General features: G+C 40.9%; 2 protein-coding genes across 3 annotated transcripts in view; both read left to right on the top strand.

Annotated features, from left to right (window-relative positions):
• Window positions 1-7,188, top strand: part of LOC119494788 (zinc finger protein 433-like) — a 9,086-nt gene extending 1,898 nt beyond the window's left edge. For both annotated transcript variants that reach the window (XM_037780922.1, XM_037780923.1), the window contains exons 2-5: window positions 191-664; window positions 1,717-1,844; window positions 2,989-3,049; window positions 4,655-7,188. In XM_037780922.1, coding sequence (XP_037636850.1) covers window positions 289-664; window positions 1,717-1,844; window positions 2,989-3,049; window positions 4,655-5,946 — 1,857 coding nt within the window. In that variant the 5' untranslated portion in view covers window positions 191-288 and the 3' untranslated portion in view covers window positions 5,947-7,188. The remainder of the gene's footprint in view (window positions 1-190; window positions 665-1,716; window positions 1,845-2,988; window positions 3,050-4,654) is intronic.
• A 1,488-nt stretch (window positions 7,189-8,676) lies between these two features.
• On the top strand, window positions 8,677-12,378 carry LOC119494813 (zinc finger and SCAN domain-containing protein 5A-like). Its single transcript, XM_037780969.1, has 4 exons — window positions 8,677-10,036; window positions 10,123-10,241; window positions 10,379-10,496; window positions 10,630-12,378. The coding sequence occupies exons 1-4, from the start codon at window positions 9,631-9,633 to the stop codon at window positions 11,616-11,618; spliced, it is 1,632 nt and encodes a 543-aa protein (XP_037636897.1). The 5' UTR covers window positions 8,677-9,630; the 3' UTR covers window positions 11,619-12,378.
• The last annotated feature ends 10,172 nt before the right edge of the window (window positions 12,379-22,550 follow it).

Here is a 22,550-nt window from a genome sequence, read left to right as displayed (position 1 = left end):
ATAAAAGACATGAAAATCTCACTTTTTTATAATATGGGACCTTTAAGTCAAAACACCACTAAGGGCTGTGAGGCAGTTAAGTGGATTGATGGGAAAGGACGGAGAGCATCCCTGGGTTTTAAAGCCCTGTGTCCACAAACATACGCCCTGCTAAAGTCACCCTAACCTGATCTCTTATCTCTCTGTTTAGGGGGCACATGACAGTGGGAAGTGAAAGGACCAGTGCAGCATCACAACAAGATTAACCCATCTAAGACACCTGTAAGCTGCTCCCAGCTTTCTTCAACGATGTCGGACTTCCTGATGAGAGAGTTCAGGGCCCAGCTGACCACCAGCATGGACTCAGTCCTGAGGAGAGCTGTGTTTGAAATAACAATGATCTTTGAGAACAGTCTACGCGGCCATCAAATGGAGCTGGCACAGAAAGGAGAAGAGGTTGCTCAACTTAAAATAAAGTTGCAGAGTGTGGAGCTCAAGCTGAGCAAAATTGAGCCCGGAGGGGACAGAGGAGCGGAGACGAAAAAAGGAGAGCCTGAAGAGACGAAAAAAGGAGAGCCCGTAGAGACGAAAAAAGGAGAGCCTGTGGAGACGAAAAAAGGAGAGCCTGTAGATGTTCCCAACGCCCCTGTGCAACCGTCTGATGTTCCTGAGATTGATTTTGAAGGTATAGTATTCAAATGAGGTGAATAACTTGATCAAATATGCTGCTTTCTACTGTGGAAGACATTCTATGAGTGAATGTATATTTTGGAGAGCTACCGAAATATTGCTCAAAGTCACACTTGCCAACCTTGAGACCTTAAAAAAAGGGAGGATTTCAAAGCCATAGTGGGGAAGTCTGGGGGTCCTCTCCCATAAACATTTTAGTTTCAGAGGCTTTGTTTCCTATATTCTTGTGACTTTGAAAGAGTGAAAATAACAAAATAATAAGTGCACTGCAACAGCATTTTTATGTTAAACTTTTTTGTGTTTACCTTTAACTCCCAGGAAGGAAAACAGAATAATTCACCCCTCTGGTGTGAACTTGGCGTGCAAATCTCTTCATATTCATTAGTTTTATTTTTTTTTGCTCCTGCTTGAGTGTTTCTTTCTCTTAGTTCTCTCCATTTCTCTCTACTTCTCTCACTGAAGGTCCTTTCAGACACAACGCGATAACGGCACCACTGTGCTCTGAAACCAGTAATTTCCAATGGCTTGCGCCGTGCAATGATGGCTTTTCGCTGCAGCGCCCAAAGCCCAACTTTGGGCACAACTTTGGGCGCTGCACGCTGTGGCGAGCGCATTTTAAACATGAGCTCAAACTGCGCTTTGTCGCGAGCATAGACTGCTCTCTTCCACCAGGAAACAACAGTTGGTGTAGCTCTATTGTCGTCCGGGTGGAAACGGCAGGGATTATACACACTGTTCAGTTCCAGAAACAGGCTAAGATAATGAAAAGGAAAGAAAAGTGTGAAAATTTGCCATAAATCAGGAGAAATACGGTAGAATTGTAGGGAGGAAACCGGGAGAGGACAATGAAAAATGGGAGTCTCCCGGGAAAATCGGGAGGGTTAGCAAGTATGCTCAAAGTACAGTAACCAGTATCAGTCGCAAGTTTATGTGAGGGTAGCAAAGAGAAAGCCTTTTTAACTGCATGCATGTAAATTTCTTTCTACAACATTCAGTCAAATGAATCGTGGCTTATCATAGTTTGACCATGTTTATGTTTTTGTGCAGTACCCGATGACTGGTGTGCTCCCCTGGGCTGCGAAACCATGATCAAGAAAAAAGATGTCTTTTGTCCCAGCATAAAACTGCGCCCGCTGTCCATTCCTCTGTGGCCACTTCCGATCATCAAGCAGGAGGTGTGTAACTGGAGGGGAGATCTGGATCTGAATGAGCCTGCAGATGACAACCTGATAATTTCTGTTGTTTGAAGAGGCAGGCTAAAACTGTTGTCAGCACATACTGCTGTGTTGTTGTTCAGTGTTGATGGCACAGCCATAATATAATGGAATACATGAATTTCAGAAACATTACATGGCACTCTGGGGATGTCACCACAGCCAGTGGTATGAAGTTGACAAGATATGCTTGTGTTGTGTCAGATTTTGACAAAACCTTTTTCTATACCACATGACCAATATTTCCATAAAGAATTGTGCAAACCACTCCTAAACTTTCTGGGATATCCTGCAAGCAGGTGTAATGGGGTGAAAATGATTGGCTCAATAGTGAGATATGTGGTATTATAAAAAAAATTACTTAATTCATCCTGATTTAATGCTATGTGAATAAGCTTTATTGTTAAGATATTATTAGGTATATTGTTGCTTTTTAAATGACAAAGATGACAGTTTTAAAACAAATGAAATACTTGTTTGTTTTTAAATGCAGAACACAGAAGGGCAAAGACACACAGCGTTTTTTCCAGCTGAGACAATTTGGTTGTGTCTGGTTGCTATGATACAGAATATAATAATAAAGTAAAAATGGCAGCACAAGGAGTACTTGCTCTGGATGAAGGGAAAGCTGAAGCATGTAGAGAGAGAGGACAGACCCGCCTCTCCATTGTTGTTGTTGTTGTTGTTCAGCACTTGTAGACTACATGTAGGATGTGATTGTTGGTCTTTGTTGTATTTTTCCCGCCCCTCCTCCATTGTGATTGGATGGATGGGTAATACAGTGACGAGCGCAGTGTTTTACACAAAGTTGAACATTTTTTTCCAGCAACTCTCAGCGATATATTCAGTATATGCAGTAGGGGTCAGATATATTGGATATATCCAACTCCAATCCTATCAGTATATTGTATTTTCCTCAGCTGTGCTGTGTTATAAAGAGCTACAATATCCACTTCTTCACATTTGGGCAAAATGATTGAAAGTTTGACATTCAAAGTTCATCTCATAAATTGCAGCCTATGCAGACACAGCTCCATGTACACATGTTCTTTGTACTTTGCATTGTTAATCACCGGATCTCTAACCAATAACATCTGTATTTTAGGTGGTTAACTGTGACATTGACTCCCACCAGCGGACAAAGAGTCTCAGGAGATCCAAGAGAAGTGAGTTTCATTCTTAATTCATTCTTTCATTCTTTATTTTGTGCTGTAAACTATTTTTATTATTGTCAGAATGAGTACTCTAATTAAACTTCTACATTCATTCATTTACACATTACATTCACGGATCGATAACAGATTTCATGATTTCCAAGGCTCCCTTTGGAAGTAAGAATACTGTCTTTGTCTACTTGTCAGGTAAATCCAAAGCTGTCAAGTGTACAAGTTTATACCGGTTTGATTTTTATGCCAACCAACTGAACCGGTATTTGTCATGACACGTTCTGGCAAATTAAAAAAGAAGCCAACATCAACAACCGGTGCCGAAAGCGTCACAGCGCTAAATCCAGCTTGTATTGCATTAGTAATAAGCAATATGACAACATGATTAACATAATATTATGTAGGGCTGTCCTGAATACCATTTTATTGGGCTTCGTAGCGTTGGTGAGAAATATTCAAAGGCATTCTAAGCTTCGCGGCGTCGCGCAGCAGGCTGACATATCACCCGTTTCAGTGCCCGGCACAGCGCCGCTCCCACACTACTGTACACACGCACACACACACACCTCCACACACAACAAACAGCAATATCTGTCTGAGAATAACTAATAATAATTAATGTTGAATATGAATAATGAATAGTGTAGTGGGATTATTCCTTATTTCATGGGGTATTTGGGGATTTATAATTTATTATTACATACTTATTATACAAAAAACAAAGCATTCGAATAGTGATTTGGAGGTCGATTACCATGGCAACAGTCGAACCTTCAAAGCATTCGGGTCAGCCCTAACATTATGTATGTTTATTAACAGACTAACGACGCCACTCGTGAAAGGCTAACTGGAGGTGGTCTGTTAAGGTGGACCAGCTATTCCCATTTTAGTGACAAGCCGCTCCTCCGAGTTTTGGAGCGGTTGCTGAGTCAAGTGCGACACCTAGTGGTAAAATTCGGTATACCGGTCTGGTCTGTTGTGGCTTAATATCAAACTTGTTTGAAAATGTTTACACCTGCACAACTCTACTTGTCTGTGGATTATCCAGATTACAGTACTTGCTTTTTACCTAGGTTGCTATATTATTAATGTTAAGATTATGGAAGGTAAAATGGGTGTGGCAAAAAAACACTGTTAGTTTCACTTCACTTCAGCATCCCACCATTGTTGTTGTCATTTGACATCACCTCCTGGGTTAACACCAGCACCATTCACGTGCTTAATAACATTTGCAGAAGCACAGTGCTCGTTTGTGAAGATGCATACAACCAATGCTCAGAAGGAATGCAGGATACACGGGGTAGCCATCATGAACACAAGTCATTTAACGTTTGTCAGCGCTCGCACTGATTCTCAAAAGATGTGTTGCAGTAAACTGTATTAAATGTCATCTTTCAATGCTGTGAGCATTACAAATTCTATATCCTTCCACTGTATTGGTGTGGGGACAGAAATATGGCCTAAATAATAACAGAACTGTCAGTAGTATAGGTATCTTATTTAAATCAGTTTGTTACATAATAGACGGTTTGGTTTGTTATATTCACATCACCTCTGCTTTGTCACTGGGTCACAGTTTCATTTGTTGCTGTTTTTCTTCCACAGGTTCCTCATTAAGCGAGAAGCACAAAGACAAGGATGAAGGAAGTCGACGTCCAGCGATGAGAAACAACATGAAGAAATTGCTCCAAGACATCAAGCAGGAGTGTACTGACCAAACAGACGGTACAGTTCTTAGAAGTAGAGGGAGAAATTTATCAGGAAAAGAGCAAGAAAATACAACGCTGAGCAAAAGAGAGGAACGAAAACTCGCAGCAGCTGAGTCCAGAGAAAAGGAGACAGAGACGGAGAAAAACGACGGTCAAAAACTGTACTCCTGCAAGTTTTGTAAGAAGGAATTTAATACAGTGTTTGGCCGAAATGTGCACGCACGAATGCACAAGAAGTGCAAAGGTTGCAAAAGAGAGTTCCCTTCTCCAAGTGCTCTTAGGTGTCATAAATTATCTTGCAAAAGACTCAAGAGATTGTTGGCAAAAAAAGCTCAGCTCGCTAACCCTCCAAAACCCGAGACCTGTGTTGAAGAAAACCCGATTGCACCGAGCAAAACACAGGAGGCCGTCGAGGAGGAGAGCACACCTTCCTCTACCAACCAAGGAGAATCATCTATCCAGAAAGCTGTGTACACAAAAAAGCACTCCTGTGCAGACTGCAACAAGAAGTTTCATAGCAGTTTTAGGCTGAAAGAGCATGTGCGTGTTCATACTGGTGAGAAGCCATTTCCGTGCCGCATGTGCCCAAAGAAATTCCGCATCAATCAGTCACTCAAATATCACGTACTGAGAATGCACAAAGACCAAACGAATTCCATTGAGACCAATGAAAACCTTGCATGGACCATGCCTTTAGAGGAGACTGAAGATTGCGGTGAGGATTTGACGTCTCCAAGGAAAACACAAGTCGAGCAATCATTCGCCCATAACAACGTTCAGACAGATGGCGATCCAGACACAAGGCCGGGCTCAAAATGGGAAACCATGGGCACGCGCTGCCCTGATGGTTTCATCTGCATGTTGTGCAAGAAGCTCTCAAGAAACCAATACCTGTTGATTGAACACTTTCGCACCCACACGGGAGAGAGGCCCCTCAAATGTGACAGGTGTTCGTCAGGGTTTCGTTCTCGTGGACAGCTAAGCATGCACAAGAAGAGATGTAATCCTGCTGTACTGGTGGCCGAGTGTACGAAGTGTAATAAGAAATTTGACTCGCAAGCAAGGTTAATTAAGCATATGCCGAATTGTCATAGAGATCAGCCTAAGCCTAATTTGTGTAAGGTCTGTGGAAAAGGCTTCTTCACTAAAGGACGCCTCAACAACCACATGGAACGTTTACATAAGTGAGCCAGAAGACGGTCAGCATCACCTGTCTGTGGACATTGAAACACTGGATGTTGTCATTTATGATCTTACGGATTCCCTGCATTTAACCTTATTTTTATAGGTTCTGTTGTTTTTATTCTTTTTTGAGATGTAATAAGATGTTTATACAACTCACATCGGTATTCCCCATCTCTGTTAAATATTTAAAAAGTACTGTAAAACCAGTAATAAAAAATGTGGTGTAGTTCATCATCACATTTACAGTATTGTGTCATTTCAATGTAAAGTAAGAGCTCAGATGTAAAACATCAGAGTCTATGTCCATGTATACTGTAGAGGGGTCTAGTCCACCACCAAGTACGCTTGATCTACGGTTATCATTTATTTGTTTTTAAAGTCTAAACATTTCTTAATATTTTCAATGATGATGTGAAAAAAGGAAATCCAATTAGGAAACCACTAATGGAGAAAAGGTGATGGAAATGTGTGCTTTTGGCTATACCTGACAAACAAGGCTGTGTAAATGCAATATTGGACACTGTTACTCTTGTTCTGTTTGTTATGATTTTGTATCTTTTTTGTTATTTTTATGTTAAAAATAAAGTCATTCATTCATTCATGAATGCAATATTGCCTTAAAGCAGACCTGCTCTTTGAAAACAGTATTGGCCGCAATAGTCTATTGAACACTAAAAGAATAATCAAAGCTTTATGACAACATTTTTTTCTGTTAAAAATCTGTCATCACACATTACACAGTATCGTCGAATCCACCAACCTTGTTTTTGTATTTACTGAAGGTAAATGTTTGGTTATCTGTACATATTTGTCTACTGTTTGCCTTAATCACAGCTTGTGCTGTTTGTTATCAAGTGTACAAGTTTTAGCAGAGTTCAAAACTGCGTCATTCAAACAATCTTTCAGATCACCCCATCAGTGTCTGGTGCTGCGCTTGTTTGTGGAGTCGGAATTTTTTAACTCAGCTTTACGATGTTGACAGTATTTGCTGAAAACATTACATTGTTATGGTCTTCTTACATTCATAGTTGTTATGTTCATTCATCTGATGCTTGGAGTCCAGAAACGAGCCAGAACAAAAGAAGTTTGTTTTATTTTGTACGGGATGTATTCATATATCCACATGGATATAATGGAATAAACGGTCTTACAAGCCTACTGCTCTTTTATTTTCTTTAATAAAAGTATTATAAAAGTGGTGCTAGACTTAGACATTAACATTTCCACAATAAAATCCATATTTCATACCTTGTCTTGCATATTTTTTGAGTAAAACTAATTTTATTTTATTTTGTATTTATTTATTTGCACATTTATAAAACTGCACAAAATCCAGTGAATGAAAAAAACAAACAGGAAATGTGTCAGGAGAGGTCAAGAAGCCTTACAGGCTTATACAAAGGACCTCCCCACCAACCCCAGTAGAACAAAAAACAATAACAAAAAAGGAAGAAAGATCTAAACTAACATAATTTAAAAAAATACAACAAAAGTTAAACAACAACAAGAAGCACACAAAATGTGCAGAAAAACCTAACCAAACAGTGGAAAACAATCCAATAAAAACAATGAAATACATACAAAAAACAATACAGAAGAAAAGAAAATGTATCTAAACATATCAAAAGATAATCAAATAATGAGGAAGTTTTTCATTCGAATAATGTGCATTTTACATGACGAACACTTATAGTACCAACTCGTTATTGAAGATTTGAGTGATTAATCTGAATGAATATACACAATAATTATACACTTATTTTGAAACTTCTTTGACTTCTGCAATTCCAGAATCCTTCCGCTCTCTTCTCGATAGTGATGGGAATTCCGGCTCTTTTTAGTGAGCCAGATCATTTGGCTCAGCTCACCAAGAAGAGCCGGCTCTTTCGGCTCCCAAACGGCTCTTCATTTTACCACTTCTGCCTTTTTATAATTCAGCCAAATTTAGCGCTGTTTTGACCTATGATTAGTATGTGTGCACATATATTACTTAAATTATTCAATATAATTATACTAAACCTTATAATTTCCAGAATATCATAATTTTACATTCTGCTTCGTTTCCGACTGTCACTCATCTTGTCTGCTATTCGCGAATTAAGTAAAGAAAAAGAAAAAGAAAACGGCTCTCGGACGGGGGCCGGCTCTTATGGTACGTGTCTACAGGCTCCGTGCTTTCCACGCTCCCCATTCATTGTCTAAGTAAGCAGCCGCGCAATGCATTATGGGAGCGTGGCGTCGCGATTCGAGAAATGGAGCGTCACGACGCCAGCTGCTCATTTGCATAAAGTTGAGGGCTCGTCTACTTTATGCAAATCACGGGTGTCCGACGTGACTCGCCGCCTCTCGAAACTCCCGGGAATCTTTTAAAATAAACGTTGTTGTTCCAAAAAAAAGACAGATTCAGCAGCTGCATGGCTTATTTCTGGCCTCAAATGTTTTCAGAAACACATTTCGGTGAACTATTTTCGTGAAATAAGAGAAGAAAGTTTCCAAACGAGCCTCCATACTGTTTCCGGTTTGAAAGCTGGGAGCAGCAGCCAACGGAGGGAAAGCGTTCGTCCAATCAGGTGGGGACAGCCTTGTGTCTAGTGACAGCCCACCAAGCGTCCAATGTTGGGAAGCGGCGCGTCCCCTCGTGATAAAAAAACGCCACTGTGGACACGTACCATTACAAGAGCCGGCTCTTTGAACCGGCTCGTTCGTGACCAACATATCACTACTTCTCGCGAGACTTGCAACACTCAACCACATCCCTGACGTCAGCCTGCTAGCTGGAGGACGAGACGCCGCATCTTTGAATGTGACTAAACATGTTTTCATGGATTTAAATATTAACCAGCGGAGGTATTTGCCACCGACTGACTAAAGTCGCTGTCTACGTGTGTCTGTGGTTGTTTCCAGTGCAAGTACTCTACACAGTTAGCTTCAGAGCTAGCTAGAAACGAGCTAACACTGGCTACGCTTCATTGACTCCCTTGTTTACACGTTAGCTTGAGCTAATGCTAGCTAGCATGACGTCACTGACTGCAGTGCATGTTTACTACCTGTTTTCTTGCAGCTAGCTAGAAGTTTTATGTTAATATACTATGCAAACTGTGTCTCAGTGCATTGCTTGTCATCTCTATATATAACTAGCTAACAGTACCTTACAAGATAAAGCCTTGACACCATAGCTGTATTGAGATAAATGTCTATTGGACATGGCCTAGCTACTTTTTTTTTTTTTTATATATATATAATATGTTAATTGGGTCTTTTATTTTCACAAACACAATAAGGATAATAAAAAAACAACAACAACAAGCAAACACTGGTACAGCTCACATCAAAAAAATGTATATATGAAGTCATAGGAAATAGTCCATGGTGCAGGGAAGTCACAGGATATATATGAGTTCATGTTCAAGAGACTCCTTGTGAGATAATGGAGGAGAGATCAGGTCCAATGTAATTCAGATAGGGCTGCCAAATATTGTGGAACTGATCTACTTTGGCATGTAGAATATTTATGAGATATTCCAAAAGGACCATCTCAAATATCACTTTTCGCCAGCCTTGGACAGAGGGTTTCTTATCACTAATCCACTGTAGTAATATATTTTTTCTAGCAGCAAATGTAAGAATGTTATATAACCTTTTGTTGGCTGCAGTAGTTGGCGTAGCTACTTAGCATGGCAACATCTCATGGCAGTTCATAGAGGTCAGGGCAGAGGAGTGTACAGTGGTAGCCACATCGTCCCTCATCTGTCTCTGGAGGCCAACCATAGAGTAAGACAGCGCTGTCAATCAATCGTTGGCATTAAAACATCCCTGAAACAAAGGACAATGGAGTGTGTGAGGAGTGCTTTCCACGCTCAGCTGGCCACCGTCATGGACTCACTGCTGGCAGCCGCCGTCTGCGAGATAGCCAAGATCTTCGAGGGCAGCCTGTGTGAACAGCAGGCGGAGCTAGCACAGAAGACAGAGGAGATCTCCGTCCTCCGAGGCAAGCTGGAGAAAGTGGAGAGGAGGCAGAAGGCGAAGGGTGGAGGGAGCGAGGAAGGGGAGATGTCATCAGGAGACTCGAGGCAGCAGACCCTGACAGGATCAGGTAATACATGCTCACATGGTCTTTATTCAAGTCAAGTTCAGAAGAGTTTTTACTGATACACTGACCACCTACTCTTTCTTGCACAGGACTGAATGTGGGGAAGGACATGTCTTCTCATTCAGACCCAATAGAAGGACTCAGGCAGAGCCTCAGCGGGCTGAAAGAAGAGGTCAATGGCCAGGATGGAGCTTCAGTAAAACATGAGGTCTGACCCTGTCCTCCATGATTCAAAAGTTGGCTGTCCAATAAAAACTGAAGTAATGAAGCCTTTATGATTTCTGCCCCATGCCTTGCTGTTGGCTTTTCTGCATCTTACAGACCTGTTTTACTTGTTCTCCACAGCGTACTGGATCACGACCTACTCTTGGGTCTGTTGCTGTCCAAGTCCCAGAGGGAAGCCTTGCTGCTGGGGACCAGAGGCCGATGGATGCCCTGACTGCCACACAAGCCAAGGCCAAATGTAAGATGTCACTATATTCTTCTCCCACTATTGACACCTTTTCAATTAGAGCAAGATGACCTTGACATCCTTTTGAGTCTAAAGGTATTTTATGATAGGTGGTGAGATCAATTGTCCTTTTATTTCTCTGCAGTGTCTCATTGGGATCAGGGCAGTGGAGACCACAGGTCCCTCCAGGATCAAGCCTCCGCCCCTTTTCTCTCCATCTCCCAGAGCGGACGTTGCTCCCCCAGGCCTGACCCAAGCCTAGCTCAACCAGGGGAGTGGTTACCAGGGTTGGACGCCAACCGAGGTGGGGTTTCCAGTCTGGACAACCTGCAGGCAGAAGGCACCAGCTGCTCCGGTCCAGCCAGCAGCAGCACTGGCACAGACGCACCCTGCTTCCGACCGGGTTTTGGCTCAGACGAGACCAGCAACGAAGACGACGATAGCTCTTTCCCTTTTCTGGACCAGGAGCCTGAGAACCACAACTCCAATCAGAACTCAGTGCAGGGCCAGGGCGTGGGGCAGAGGGGGGCTCGGCAGGTTCAGCCCCAAGCCCCCTCTGGCGAATCATCATGGAGGCCGAGAGATGACAGGGGTGGGAGAGGCCCCATCAATCACACACGGCGGGTCACAACTTTTGTCAATAGAGACCCTCTCCGACCACAGTCCAACTCACAGTCGCTCACGCTACGACACACAAACACTCTCAGCCACCCTCCAGCTCCTAGCGGAGGTAATGGACGACCTTACACCTGCCCGTACTGTACCAAGTGTTTTACCTACCCCTCCCACCAGCGCAGACACCTTTTACGCCACACAGGAGTCAGACTGCATCCGTGTCAGTTTTGTGACAAGAGCTTCCTCACTCCCTCTGAGCTCACGGTGCACACTCGCACACATACAGGGGAGCGGCCTTTTGGCTGCGCTCAGTGTGGCAAACGTTTTGCCCGCAGCGGGAACTTGAGGGCCCACCAACGGGACGTTCACATGGGGAAGAGGCCCTTTGCTTGCACAGAGTGCGGGAAGAGATTCGCCCACAGGGGGAACCTAAGGGTGCACAATCACAGAGTCCATCAAGGAGATCCCTACTACATGGATGATCAGCAGGAGCCGGACATAGGCCCTAATCCCATTTGAAAAGATTTAAAAAACGATGGCTTTGCACTTTAATTTTGTTTGCAAAATAAACTTCCCAAACTTGTTGCAGGATGGCCTACTAGGTCCCACCGAAACTTATTTCTGAACACTTAAAGCGATAGTTTGAAAGTATTTATTTGTTTGTTTGTTTGTTTGTTAGTATGTTTTTCAAATTTGATGCAGGGCAACCGTAAGATTAACCACCATCAAATTTTATTATATGTAATTAATACATAGTCAAAGTACATTTCATTGGATTGTCTTAATTTCATTTTCAATTACAATTCAATGTCAGAATTATGGGTTTCACTGAAAGGGAGAGCATTGTATTAACTGTGTTGTATATGACTGGATATAATCATCCATGAATAAGAAATAGTATCTATTGTTGTAAAGAAAATAACTTCTCACTACGATGACACTATCTTCCAATAATGTTTCAGTGAAAAGTCACTGAACAGATCTGAGCAACTTTTCATTACTTGAAGTGAAAGGACTACAAAATAATGTTTTTCATAAAGCCAATGAAGAAAGTCTTGGTATTAGATTTAGACATGTGGCATGCAGAGGTAGGATAGCACGTCTCTTCCTTCAACATTGTGCTTACGTACTGCCCATCTTGTCAATCTTTCATTTTGACGGTGTTATAAAATGGAAACGTGTTATTGCAACAAGTACACAACCGTGCTGTTAAAGAAGAGCTGTGCTTTTATTTCCCATCCTGTTTTTGCAAAGTGAAATTAAATAATATACTCATGTACAAAGTATTTGTTCTTCTCAGCCAGAAACATGAAGGCATTGTTCAGCACAATCTAATATTGTTGCACCATTCTTTGCCAGACACCAGGGGGCAGGGTCAACATACAAAAGATTTATAGAAATGGCTTTGGACCAAATCGATTTTTGAGAAAAGTGTTGCGGTCAGCATGTTTTAACACATGCCCTATATTTGCAGATCTTTTTCCCTGATGTATGCACTTGTGTCATCATGCCATCTCTCTTATGGTCATGGTCTATAAGCATGTGCTTACAAGGCAAAATGTGAGTATACAAGTAATTTTGGTAACCTGCACAAAACCTAATTTCTCTCCTACAGTTTGACTTATACAGTGTGTGTAAAGCTCTGTGCAGTTTTGTCCCTTTATAACAATCTTAACCAAGACATTTCTACCTCAGTTCCTCTTTGTTAAAGGATAGGTTACCATTTTTTCAAGTTTATCAAAAAACAATATGCTCATGCCCTTATGTATGACAAGTCTTAAGTCCCTGCAATTGTTTCACTACTCCACATCAGCCCTGAAAACATTCCTTACTAATGTGAGTTAATCTAAGTGATGGGGTACAAAAGCTACGTTCAGTTTACATGAGTCTTCAGCAGGCTGAGGTAGTCAAATCAAGTGGATATCTACCAAAGTTACAGTGGGTTTATTATGAAATTTAAACTTTGTGTTTCCACCATAAAGTAGATAGTAACACAAACATTACATTTCAATCTACTTTGGTAGATATAGGGCTGCAACTAACGTTTATTTTCATCGTTGATTAATCCGTTTATTTTCTTAATTAATCAATAAGTTGTCTGGTCAATAATGTGTCGGAAAATAGTGAAAAATGTGTATGAGTGTTTCCCAAAGCCCAAGATGGCGTCCTCAAATGTCTTGTTTTGTCCACAACTCAAAGATATTCTGTTAACTGTCATAAGAAACCAGAAAATATTCACATTTAATAAGCTGGAATAAGATAATTTTGAAATTTTGTTTCTTAAAAAATTACTCAAACCGATTAATCAATTATTGAAATAATTGGTGATTAATTTAATAGTTGACAACTAAATAAATAATCGATTGATTGTTGCAGCTCTAGGTACCTACTTGATTTCATTGTCTCAGACCCAGCTTCAGCTGAACTTTACAATGTCTTTTTATACAGAACGAAGACTGTGGTTTTGTGCCCAATCACTGTACACAAAGACCTACATAAACATGCCTTGAGCATGTGGCATTTGAGGAGGTTGATGAGACATTTGTCCCTGTCTCACTCACTCTCCCTTTCACACACACACACACTCAACTGCTGAGATAGGCTTGGTCGAGCTGTGGCCGTGTATTCCCCGGGCTGCTGAGCCCTTGGTTTGCTCATTGAGTGATTACATTCAGTGACCCCCTCCAGTGACCTCCCCTCCCCCCCAAAGGTCACCTGTGTCTGTCTCTCCCTTTGGGTTTTCTGCACACAGTTATAAAAATGAAACAGTTTAAAAGAATGCACAACCAAAGGCCAGCCCTACATTGGTTGTAGGAATGAGTACATGTCTTGCTTATAGCGTTGTATGGATTTATGGGTCAGATCAGGGCAGTGTGTGCGTGTGTGTGTGTGTGTGTGTGTGTGTGTGTGTGTGTTAGTGAGTGAACTACTGTTATTGTGAGAGGATTGAATCCCCACTAAGTAAAGCTCCAGGCTCTTACAGACCATTAAGTGAATATACTGTGTAAATACTGTATTTATGTGTGGATGAAAGCGTTGGGTCAAATTGTAACCCAAATCTATATGCAGATTTGGGTTTCAAAATAGGTGTGTGTTTGTGTGTGTGTGTGTGTGTGTGTGTGTGTGTGTATTCATAGGCAGGGGTCACATAGGCTTTGCAGTGTTTTCTGTTTGTGTATTTGGTCATTTGTAATCTCCTTTCTGCTCTAAGCAGCTTTTCCCCGGGGGAGGAGAGAGGCAACAAATGAACAGTTGATCAGGCTGGAAGGACTATACACTATGGGTAAATTTATGTAATAAAAGGTACGTTGTATGTAGATATTTTATAGATATACCCACTCAAAATAATGTGTCTGGTGATCTACACATGTTTTCGCCTTCTGGCACTGTGTAAAACCAGATGAAAGTATAACGACTCCACAGTGATTTGATTTATAAATTCGTCCTTTCTGTTTGTTTTCACAGCTGGTACGTAATAATAACTGTGTCCATGTCAGGTATCCATGTCCCAGTCAGTGTTTATCACCAGGCCACGGTGTTATCATTCTGTTTTCCAGCAGGGATCAGGCTATAATGTGCTCTTTACCTTTTATGTCACCATGTTTCAGTTTATTTCTCTTGCCCCCGAGGCTGCTGCTTTAATTCACCAGGAAAAAAAACACACTTTCAACCTCCTGCCATCTCCTCGCCCTCGGCCCAAAGAGTCATTCCATCACCAACCCATAATCCTCCAGGAGTAAAATTACCCCCCCTGACACCCCAGTTACAGCACCCTCCTCCCCAAACATGTCCTGCAGACGTAAAAAGAGAGGAAATATTTGCCCCTACTCAGCTGGAGATGCAAGGAATCAGTCAAATTACACTCTTGGATATTGTGTGTGTTTATTTGTATGTGCGTACACCTCTCTTGTCTTTATCTTTTCCTTTTTCCAGCATGCTTCAGTGTGTGTTTTCATGCATTTTATGGTTGTATTTACGTGTGTACACTTACCTGCTTCTTTCTGTGTGTATGTGTGTGTGTGTGTGCGTGTGTGTGTGTCGGGGCTATAAGGGGTTTAGCGTCGCCCCAAGGCTGCTCATAATCTACCCAGTCCCACCACTCCCCAGGGGCTGCGGTTTCATACGGGTTGCCATTACTGTAGTGAAACCCCCCTTTAGGGGATTACAGTGCTGTCTCCTGCTCAAGGCTCTGCGTTGATCCATCGTCTGCTGACTGTATTTAAGCACTCGCTTAATGTGCTAATAGTGTTAGACTGGGGAGACGCTGCTTTTAACTTTCATCTTCTAAAAGCTCTTCTTTGTCTGTTGGAAATGCTGATTTCATGGCTGCCCGCTTAACTCCGTCGGTAATCAGTCACAATAACAAAATAGTAAGTGAGGTTCTGGATGTAGATATGACGTGGTAACAAGGGCTTTTTGTCAAAGACGCTGATGGGATTGTTTCACTATTATGTTGCATTTATTTTATGCATATTGAGTGCAGGGGCAGCTTCCTACTCAGGCAGTGGACTTTATGTGTGCATGTTGTCGTGTCTGTGAGGAGAAGTCACTGGGCCACGGTTACTGGGTTGGATCTCCTCCAGGCAGCGGGGTTTGGCTGTTTCTCTTCACATTTTGGGGGTCACAGAGCATGATGGAGGGGTGGAGTGGGAGTACATTATCTTCCTCCTTCAGAATTCCTGGGTTTTCCAAATGTGTGTGTGTTTGCACGAATGAGTGTGTGTTCTCCATAGGCTGCTCTTGGGTTGCTAAGCAACCCTGTGTCTGCACATTGAAGTGGGGGTGGGAAGGGAGAGAAGCACCAGGTCAACAGAGACAGACACTCACAAGCATCGCTGCGTCTGATTGGACACATCGGTGCTCCTGATGAATGATGCTGATCGTTATCACGCGGACCGGCTGTAGGCCTGAATTGTGTCGCGGTCTCAAAGTCCACTCCCTCTACAGATGTCAATTTACTGTGCTGGAGATTCTGCTTTTTATCCTCTAAGAGAGAGAAAGGGAATTTTGGCCAGTGTTAGTTTTGGTCTAATATTTTTTTTTACATGTTTTTAAATGTATATAAAAGAATTGTACTATACTCCCTTATCACTTCCCTCTCATATTCAATCAGCTGTGATAGTGGGAACTGTACTAGCCCAAAAATAGGATTCTCAAAGACGAAGACACCATGTTTCCAAGGATGATCACAAGAATTGATTTCTGTCATACATTTGGAAAACTTCATTTTTAAAACTTAAAGGGTCCTTATTGTAAAAAGTGAGATTTACATGTCTTTTTTTTGATAATATAGCAGGTTTAATTGCTGTATAAATACTGTGAAAGTATCAAAATAACTCAATCCACGGAGAAATACACACAGCTTGTGTCCAGAAACTGTGCCTTTGAAACAAGCAAATATGTACAATAAATATAGACCATTGCACAGAATGTAAACATTCTAAATGTGTCTCAGTTTATTTCCGGTTGCAGTGTATTGGTGCCTTCAAATGGGGTCGTGTTTACTGTGTTCACGAAAAGAGTCTACATGAACGCCCACCTCTTGTGGTATTCACGACCTTGTAGGTGGGAAGTTTCTGAAAGCTCCGAGTTCATGAGTTGTGACGTGTTTGTTGATGTTGTCAGAAATGGTGGAGACCATTGAAGTTCATTTTACAGTACATAATAAGTTAATATATTGTCATTTTAGTCATATATTGTTTTTCTTCATAATTTTGTAATATGTCTGAGGAAAATGTTGATATTCCCAGCAGCCTCATCTTTTTCCTCTGTCATTATGCCTTTGCATTTACTGCATTATGTTAGCCACTTGCCAGCTTGCTAAATTGTTAACCTATGTGGCTTCTAGACGCCGACAGTAACGTTAATATTGCCGTTGCTTAGCAGCGGTGTTCTTCACGACTGAACCACTTTGAACGCCAAGCATATTATGTACACAACTTCCCAGCTTGTATACACGAGTTCATGAGTTTCATTTGAAGGCACCATAAGTGAATGACAATCAGCTGACAGGAAGTAAACATGGACCCAAGCTGTTGCCTAGCAACACGTTTCTGTTGCAGTTCCATTGAAATGCCTTAAAATGGAGCGTTAGACAGTGGATAAATACAGGCATAATCAGACAGACAGTATGAGGAAAATAAGGGGCTTTTTGAACATTACGGCATGTAAACATGTTCTGGTAGAAACATAAAATACAAGTTTGAACCTGATAAATGAGCATGATATGGGACCTTTAAACAATCAGTCTACATGGGACAATCCTGGGTACCTCTTGTGTATTATGAGTCAAAATGAATGTGGGTTGAGTTATGGGTTTTTGATACCAATCTGAGATGACTTGCTTTTGTTTATCACTATTAACAAAGGTTAATAGTTAAACAGATTAGTTATAGTTCCTCCTATGCACACGTAAATATTTAATTTCTTAAGTTCTGGGATAAACATTGATTACATTTTTTTTTTGAAAAATCCTTTTGTTTATGTAAAGGGTCAGAGCTATTTGATTGTCTTTTTTTTATATTTTTGTCCTGTTTTCTCAGTAACTCCTCCCATTTCACTAGAAAATCAAGACCCAGCAATCAGGACATTACATCTTTCCCTCAACTAAGAGTATTGTGTCTTAAAACATAAAAAGTTGGTTGTGGTGATTAAATGTAAAACCAAATGAAGATTCTCCACCAGTGTCCCCACCGTCTCTACTGCAGGACACAACGCAGCTCAGATTCACCCCCAGGGCATTGGGTCCAAGTTGGGGATAGGTGGTGGTCACGCTCCACTGTCACCAAGGTAACAGGACCGGTCCCGAGGCCAAGTCTTCACAGCTGAATGGCAGACAGACCATGAGTCTGCTGTCTCACAGACCCAGGGTCAGGAGACGGCAGGTTAACGAGGACAAGCTGCAGCGGATTTACAGTACCTGGAAAAACCGGCCACATGCAGGGTGATGACGGTGATTACTGTGTTAAAGTGATTACTATGATGATGAGGATTTCACAGTGTGAGAGAGAGGGCAGTTAGAGAGTCTGGCTGATGATGTGTGAGCTTCTCTTTACTGTGCCTCCTTTCAATAAGAGCTTATTTTGTCTACCATAAAAAATGGATTTTAGGACATTGAAATTGGATTTTTTTTTTAAACTTGGTGTAATATCTGAACAGCTGTTGATCACTTAAGGCAGGGCTCTGCAACCTGCAGCTCCGGAGCCACATGCGTCTCTTTAGCTCCTCTCCAGTGGCTCCCAATGGATTTGTAAAAATGGAAATGAATAACTGTTTTTTGTTTACATTTTCATTTGTATTTATCATTGTTGTAGGTTTAATTTACGATGGTACGACGGAGTATTAGGGCCACGTTGAGGAAAAAAAAATAAATCTGAGATTTCGAGAAGAAAGTCGTAATATTACGAGAATAAAGTCAAAGGTTTACGAGAAAAAAAATTGTAGTATTATGAGAATAAAGTAATAATATTATAAAGAGATTTTACGTGTTATTTTCTTTTTTTCTCGTAAAGTTATGACTTCATTCTCTTAATATTACGACTTTTTGTCTTGTTTAGTTATGACTTAATTTTCGTAATATTACGACTTTTTTCTCGTAAAGTTAAGACTTTATTCTCGGAATATCACAACTTTTTTTCTTGTAAAGTAATGACTTTATTCTTGTAATAGTACGACTTTTTTTCTCGTAATATTACGAATTTATTCTGGAAATCTCAGATGTTTTTTCCCTCAATGTGGCCCTAATACTCCGTTGTACATTTGCACTTTGGCCCTCACTGCATTAGACTTATATACTATATACTTAGACTATAAACTGTGTTACCTTCATCACAATGTTTTGCGGCTCCAAACAGATTTTATTTATTTTTTTGGCCTAAAATGGCTCTTTTGATAGTAAAGCTTGCTGACCCCTGAACTAATGTAGTCATTAGATTGTTTTTATGTTGTGCAAACTCCTCAGGGAGCAGTTTAATCTTACATAAATAAAAATAAAAAATGGGCCTACCTAAAGGGTTATTTTACCAAAAAAACAAAAATCAAAAAAATCTGATGGCACACAAATACAATGGGGTAAAGTTTTGTTGTTAAAAAAACAAACAGTTTGAGCTTTTTGATTTGTTTTTTAGCCTGACATGGTTTGTTTCAGTCCCATTTCCCTCATGATGAACCCACTGTGTTCCAGCAGCAGGAAGCTACCTGCCAGCACCACATACAGACAGACATACTGTAGCTAGCAGCTGGGAAAGATAGATGAACATTTAGCAAGCTAAAGTAGATATGTTTCATCCCGTGTGTTGGTGGAGGACAAGCCAGAGTTAAATGGTCAGTGAATACTGTACTTAACATATCCACAATTCATCCAGACGCATGTGGCTGAACGTTAACACAGCTAGCTACGTTACTAGGCAACAGCTAGATAAGTTACTAGGCAACTGTTGGCTAAGTTACTAGGCAACTGTTAGCTAGCTGAGTTAGCCATAGCAATGCTAGACGGCTAAAATGTGTCAAGACTGTTTTTGTTAGCGTTTTTCTGCCCCAAAGCCTACCTTAAGCAATAGTTATTTCTGTTAACGTTAGTGTATGTATTACTAATTGCCTCTGTATAGCTCTCTATGGGTTGAATATGTCCGGTAATGTTTCTTATGGTTAGCTTCAATGCTAATCAGTGACGTCACAGCAGGTGTTCTCCATCAACCTGAAGAAAGGTGAAGAGTTCAAAACTACCAAGAGATGGACATACTGTAAGACATATTGTAGGACCTAGACCTCATACTTTTAATGATTGGATATTGTGTATTTGTGTCTATTTGTATGCTATGTTATGATACTGTTTGTACCTATTTGTTTCTTGTTTAAGTGGAATTGTGTGAATATCTTTAGTTATTGATTCATCTATATTTTTTCTTTAAAGGTCCCATATTGTAAAAAGTTAGATTTTCAGGTTCTTTTATATTATAAAACTGGTTTAGGTGCTATATAAATACTGTTAAACTATCAAAACGCTCAATATATGGAGAAACACACACACACAGCCTGTATTCAGAGATTGTGCGTTTGAAAGCCGTTAGGATTTCTGTCCATTTGTGATGTCACAAATATACAATATTTAGACCATTACATGGATTTAAATGTAAACATTCTAAATGTGTCCCAGTTTATTTCTTGTTGCAGTGTATGTAAATGACATCAGCTGACAGGAAGTAAACATGGACCCAAACAGTTACCTAGCAACGCAATTCCTTTGCAATTCCGTTGAAAAGCACCAAAACGGAGCGTTTCATACAGAGCATGAATATTCAGGCAGACAGTATGAGGAAAAATAAAGTTTTTTGTTTTTTTTACATTACAGCATGTAAACATGTTTTAGTAGAAACACAAAATACAAGTAAGAACCTGAAAATGAGCACGATATGGGACCTTTAATGTCTTCAAACTGCTCAGTTTGTCTGATCAACAGTAGGGCTTTTGGTCTTAAATCAATTAGTCCTTTTTTATGCTTTTTTCATGCTGAATGACTTATTTCAGAGACACTAATGAGCATCGGTAAACACAAGATTTAAAATGGTGCTTGTGTGTGATTCTGTTGAGAAACTCAGTTTCCGTCGATTAAATCAACTAATCGATTGTTCGACAAAATCGTATGAGCGTTAGTCGACTAAGAAATTCTTTGGTCGAGGACAGCCCTAATCAACAGTACAAAACACAAATACATTAACACCAATATAAAGTCATATAACAGTAAAAAAATAAGCAAGTCATCATATTTCAGTGGCATTTGTGCTTGATACATTACATAAATGCTTTTTTTTTGATAATCAACTAACCTCTTCATAATTGCAAATCTTCATTCTTAATTGAGTGAACAATAAATTGAAATTCAATTTCAAAAGGGACAACTTTAGATACTTTATGCGGCACTATAACAGGCCTTGATGATTGCAAATATGCTATATCCAAATGTGTCTTTATAGATTTAGCCAGTTTACATAGACAGCCCGTCCTCATGCCCATTCCCAAAGACTGACGCTTTGTCACGGACGTCGGCATTAGATACCGACGCTTAAGGCATCCTTCAGCGTTGGTATGAGACGCACTGGGCTTTCCATGAACTACAATGTAAACCCATCCACCAATATTTAACGTTCAGGGTAAGTGCGCCGGGAGTTTGGTGACGTAGCTTTAAGAGCGAAAAGGCGCACACCGGTCAGGCGGGATAGGAAGTGGATAGGTTCAACAAACAAGGCTTTCATCCAGGAGACGGTTGTTCGTGTTCCGTGTGTCACGTTACAATCAGCTGTTCAAACATAGTAGTTTTAAGGCCAACCATGTTGTCTTTTCCTAAACCTAACTATAGTGGTTTTATTGCCTGAATCTAAGCAAGTGTTTTTGTTGACTTCACAACATTAAGCTCGTATTTACTGCCATCGAAAAAGTGAAACCGAGGGGTCTGACAAAGCTTTGAGTTGGGGTGAGAACGCGCTGACATAGACCAGTAGATATGAAAGAACGTCAAAGAATAGTGAAAACAATAAAAACATAAGTATTGTGTCTCACCTCTCCCTCTCTGCTTTGGGTCAGATCTTACACTGATGGGAGGTAAACACCGAAACCTTATGTGTTTATAGATTTAACCAGAGGGGGGTTTTGGTGGCATATGGTCGGGGTGAATAGGTGGAGACGTGCAGGTAGAACAGTAGCTATATATGGGGAACAGTGGGTGGGCTTAGGGGAGCTTTGTGGTGGATGTTCGGCTGGCAGGGGGCAGTTAGAAGGGCAGATATGGCAGTGGAGCATTGCCCATCGTTGGTTAGTCGTGGGTGGGGGAGGGCGATGCTGGCAGTCTTGGAGTAAGTCAGATAAACAGCTCTTCTTGTTCCCTGCTGGGGGGGGGTTTAAAGCCTGGTGGCAGACAGCCAGCACCAGTGATGGCACCAACTGTCACTGGCAGCCCCTCACTCTCTGACTGACGCCTCTGTGTGTGTGTGTGTGTGTATGTTGGTGTGTGAGTTTAAGTATTGCTCTTACAGTCAGTAGTCATTACTGATCCCTTTTAAGCTAAGCTAACCGACTGTTGGCGGTATAATCATATTTAACAGACAGATATGAGAGTGATCCTCTCATCTAACTCGCAACAAGAAAGTGAAAAAGCGTATTTTCCCACAATTCCCAAAAGTTATACAGAAATCCATAGAACGATATCATGATATGATACAGCTCTAAGTTGATAGACGGTAATTGAATTATCCCTCAGCCCTACCTAGAAGAGGTTCTGCTGTGTATTAAAACTGTGTGTTAGTCGTCTCTGTGCTAATTGAATTATGTCTCCAGGTAATTCCTCTAGTAGTCACTGTACTGTGGTTCATATTCAGCACTCAGTCAAGTGAAACAGTCTCATCCTCTCTCTGGCGTTCTCTGCTTTCTCTCCCAATAGGGTGACCAGATCCTAACAAA

This window comes from Sebastes umbrosus, chromosome 9 (genome assembly GCF_015220745.1).
Source record: "Sebastes umbrosus isolate fSebUmb1 chromosome 9, fSebUmb1.pri, whole genome shotgun sequence".
NCBI lineage: Eukaryota > Metazoa > Chordata > Actinopteri > Perciformes > Sebastidae > Sebastes > Sebastes umbrosus.
This window is presented reverse-complemented; position numbering and strand designations above follow the sequence as displayed.

Bases quoted from the DNA above. Each gene is read 5' to 3' on its own strand.
- LOC119494813 (XM_037780969.1), top strand. From the start codon at position 9,631: ATGGCAGTTCATAGAGGTCAGGGCAGAGGAGTGTACAGTGGTAGCCAC. The intron at 10,242-10,378 runs GTCTGACCCTGT...TGTTCTCCACAG, and splicing joins GAGCTTCAGTAAAACATGAG to CGTACTGGATCACGACCTAC. The intron at 10,497-10,629 runs GTAAGATGTCAC...ATTTCTCTGCAG, and splicing joins CACACAAGCCAAGGCCAAAT to TGTCTCATTGGGATCAGGGC.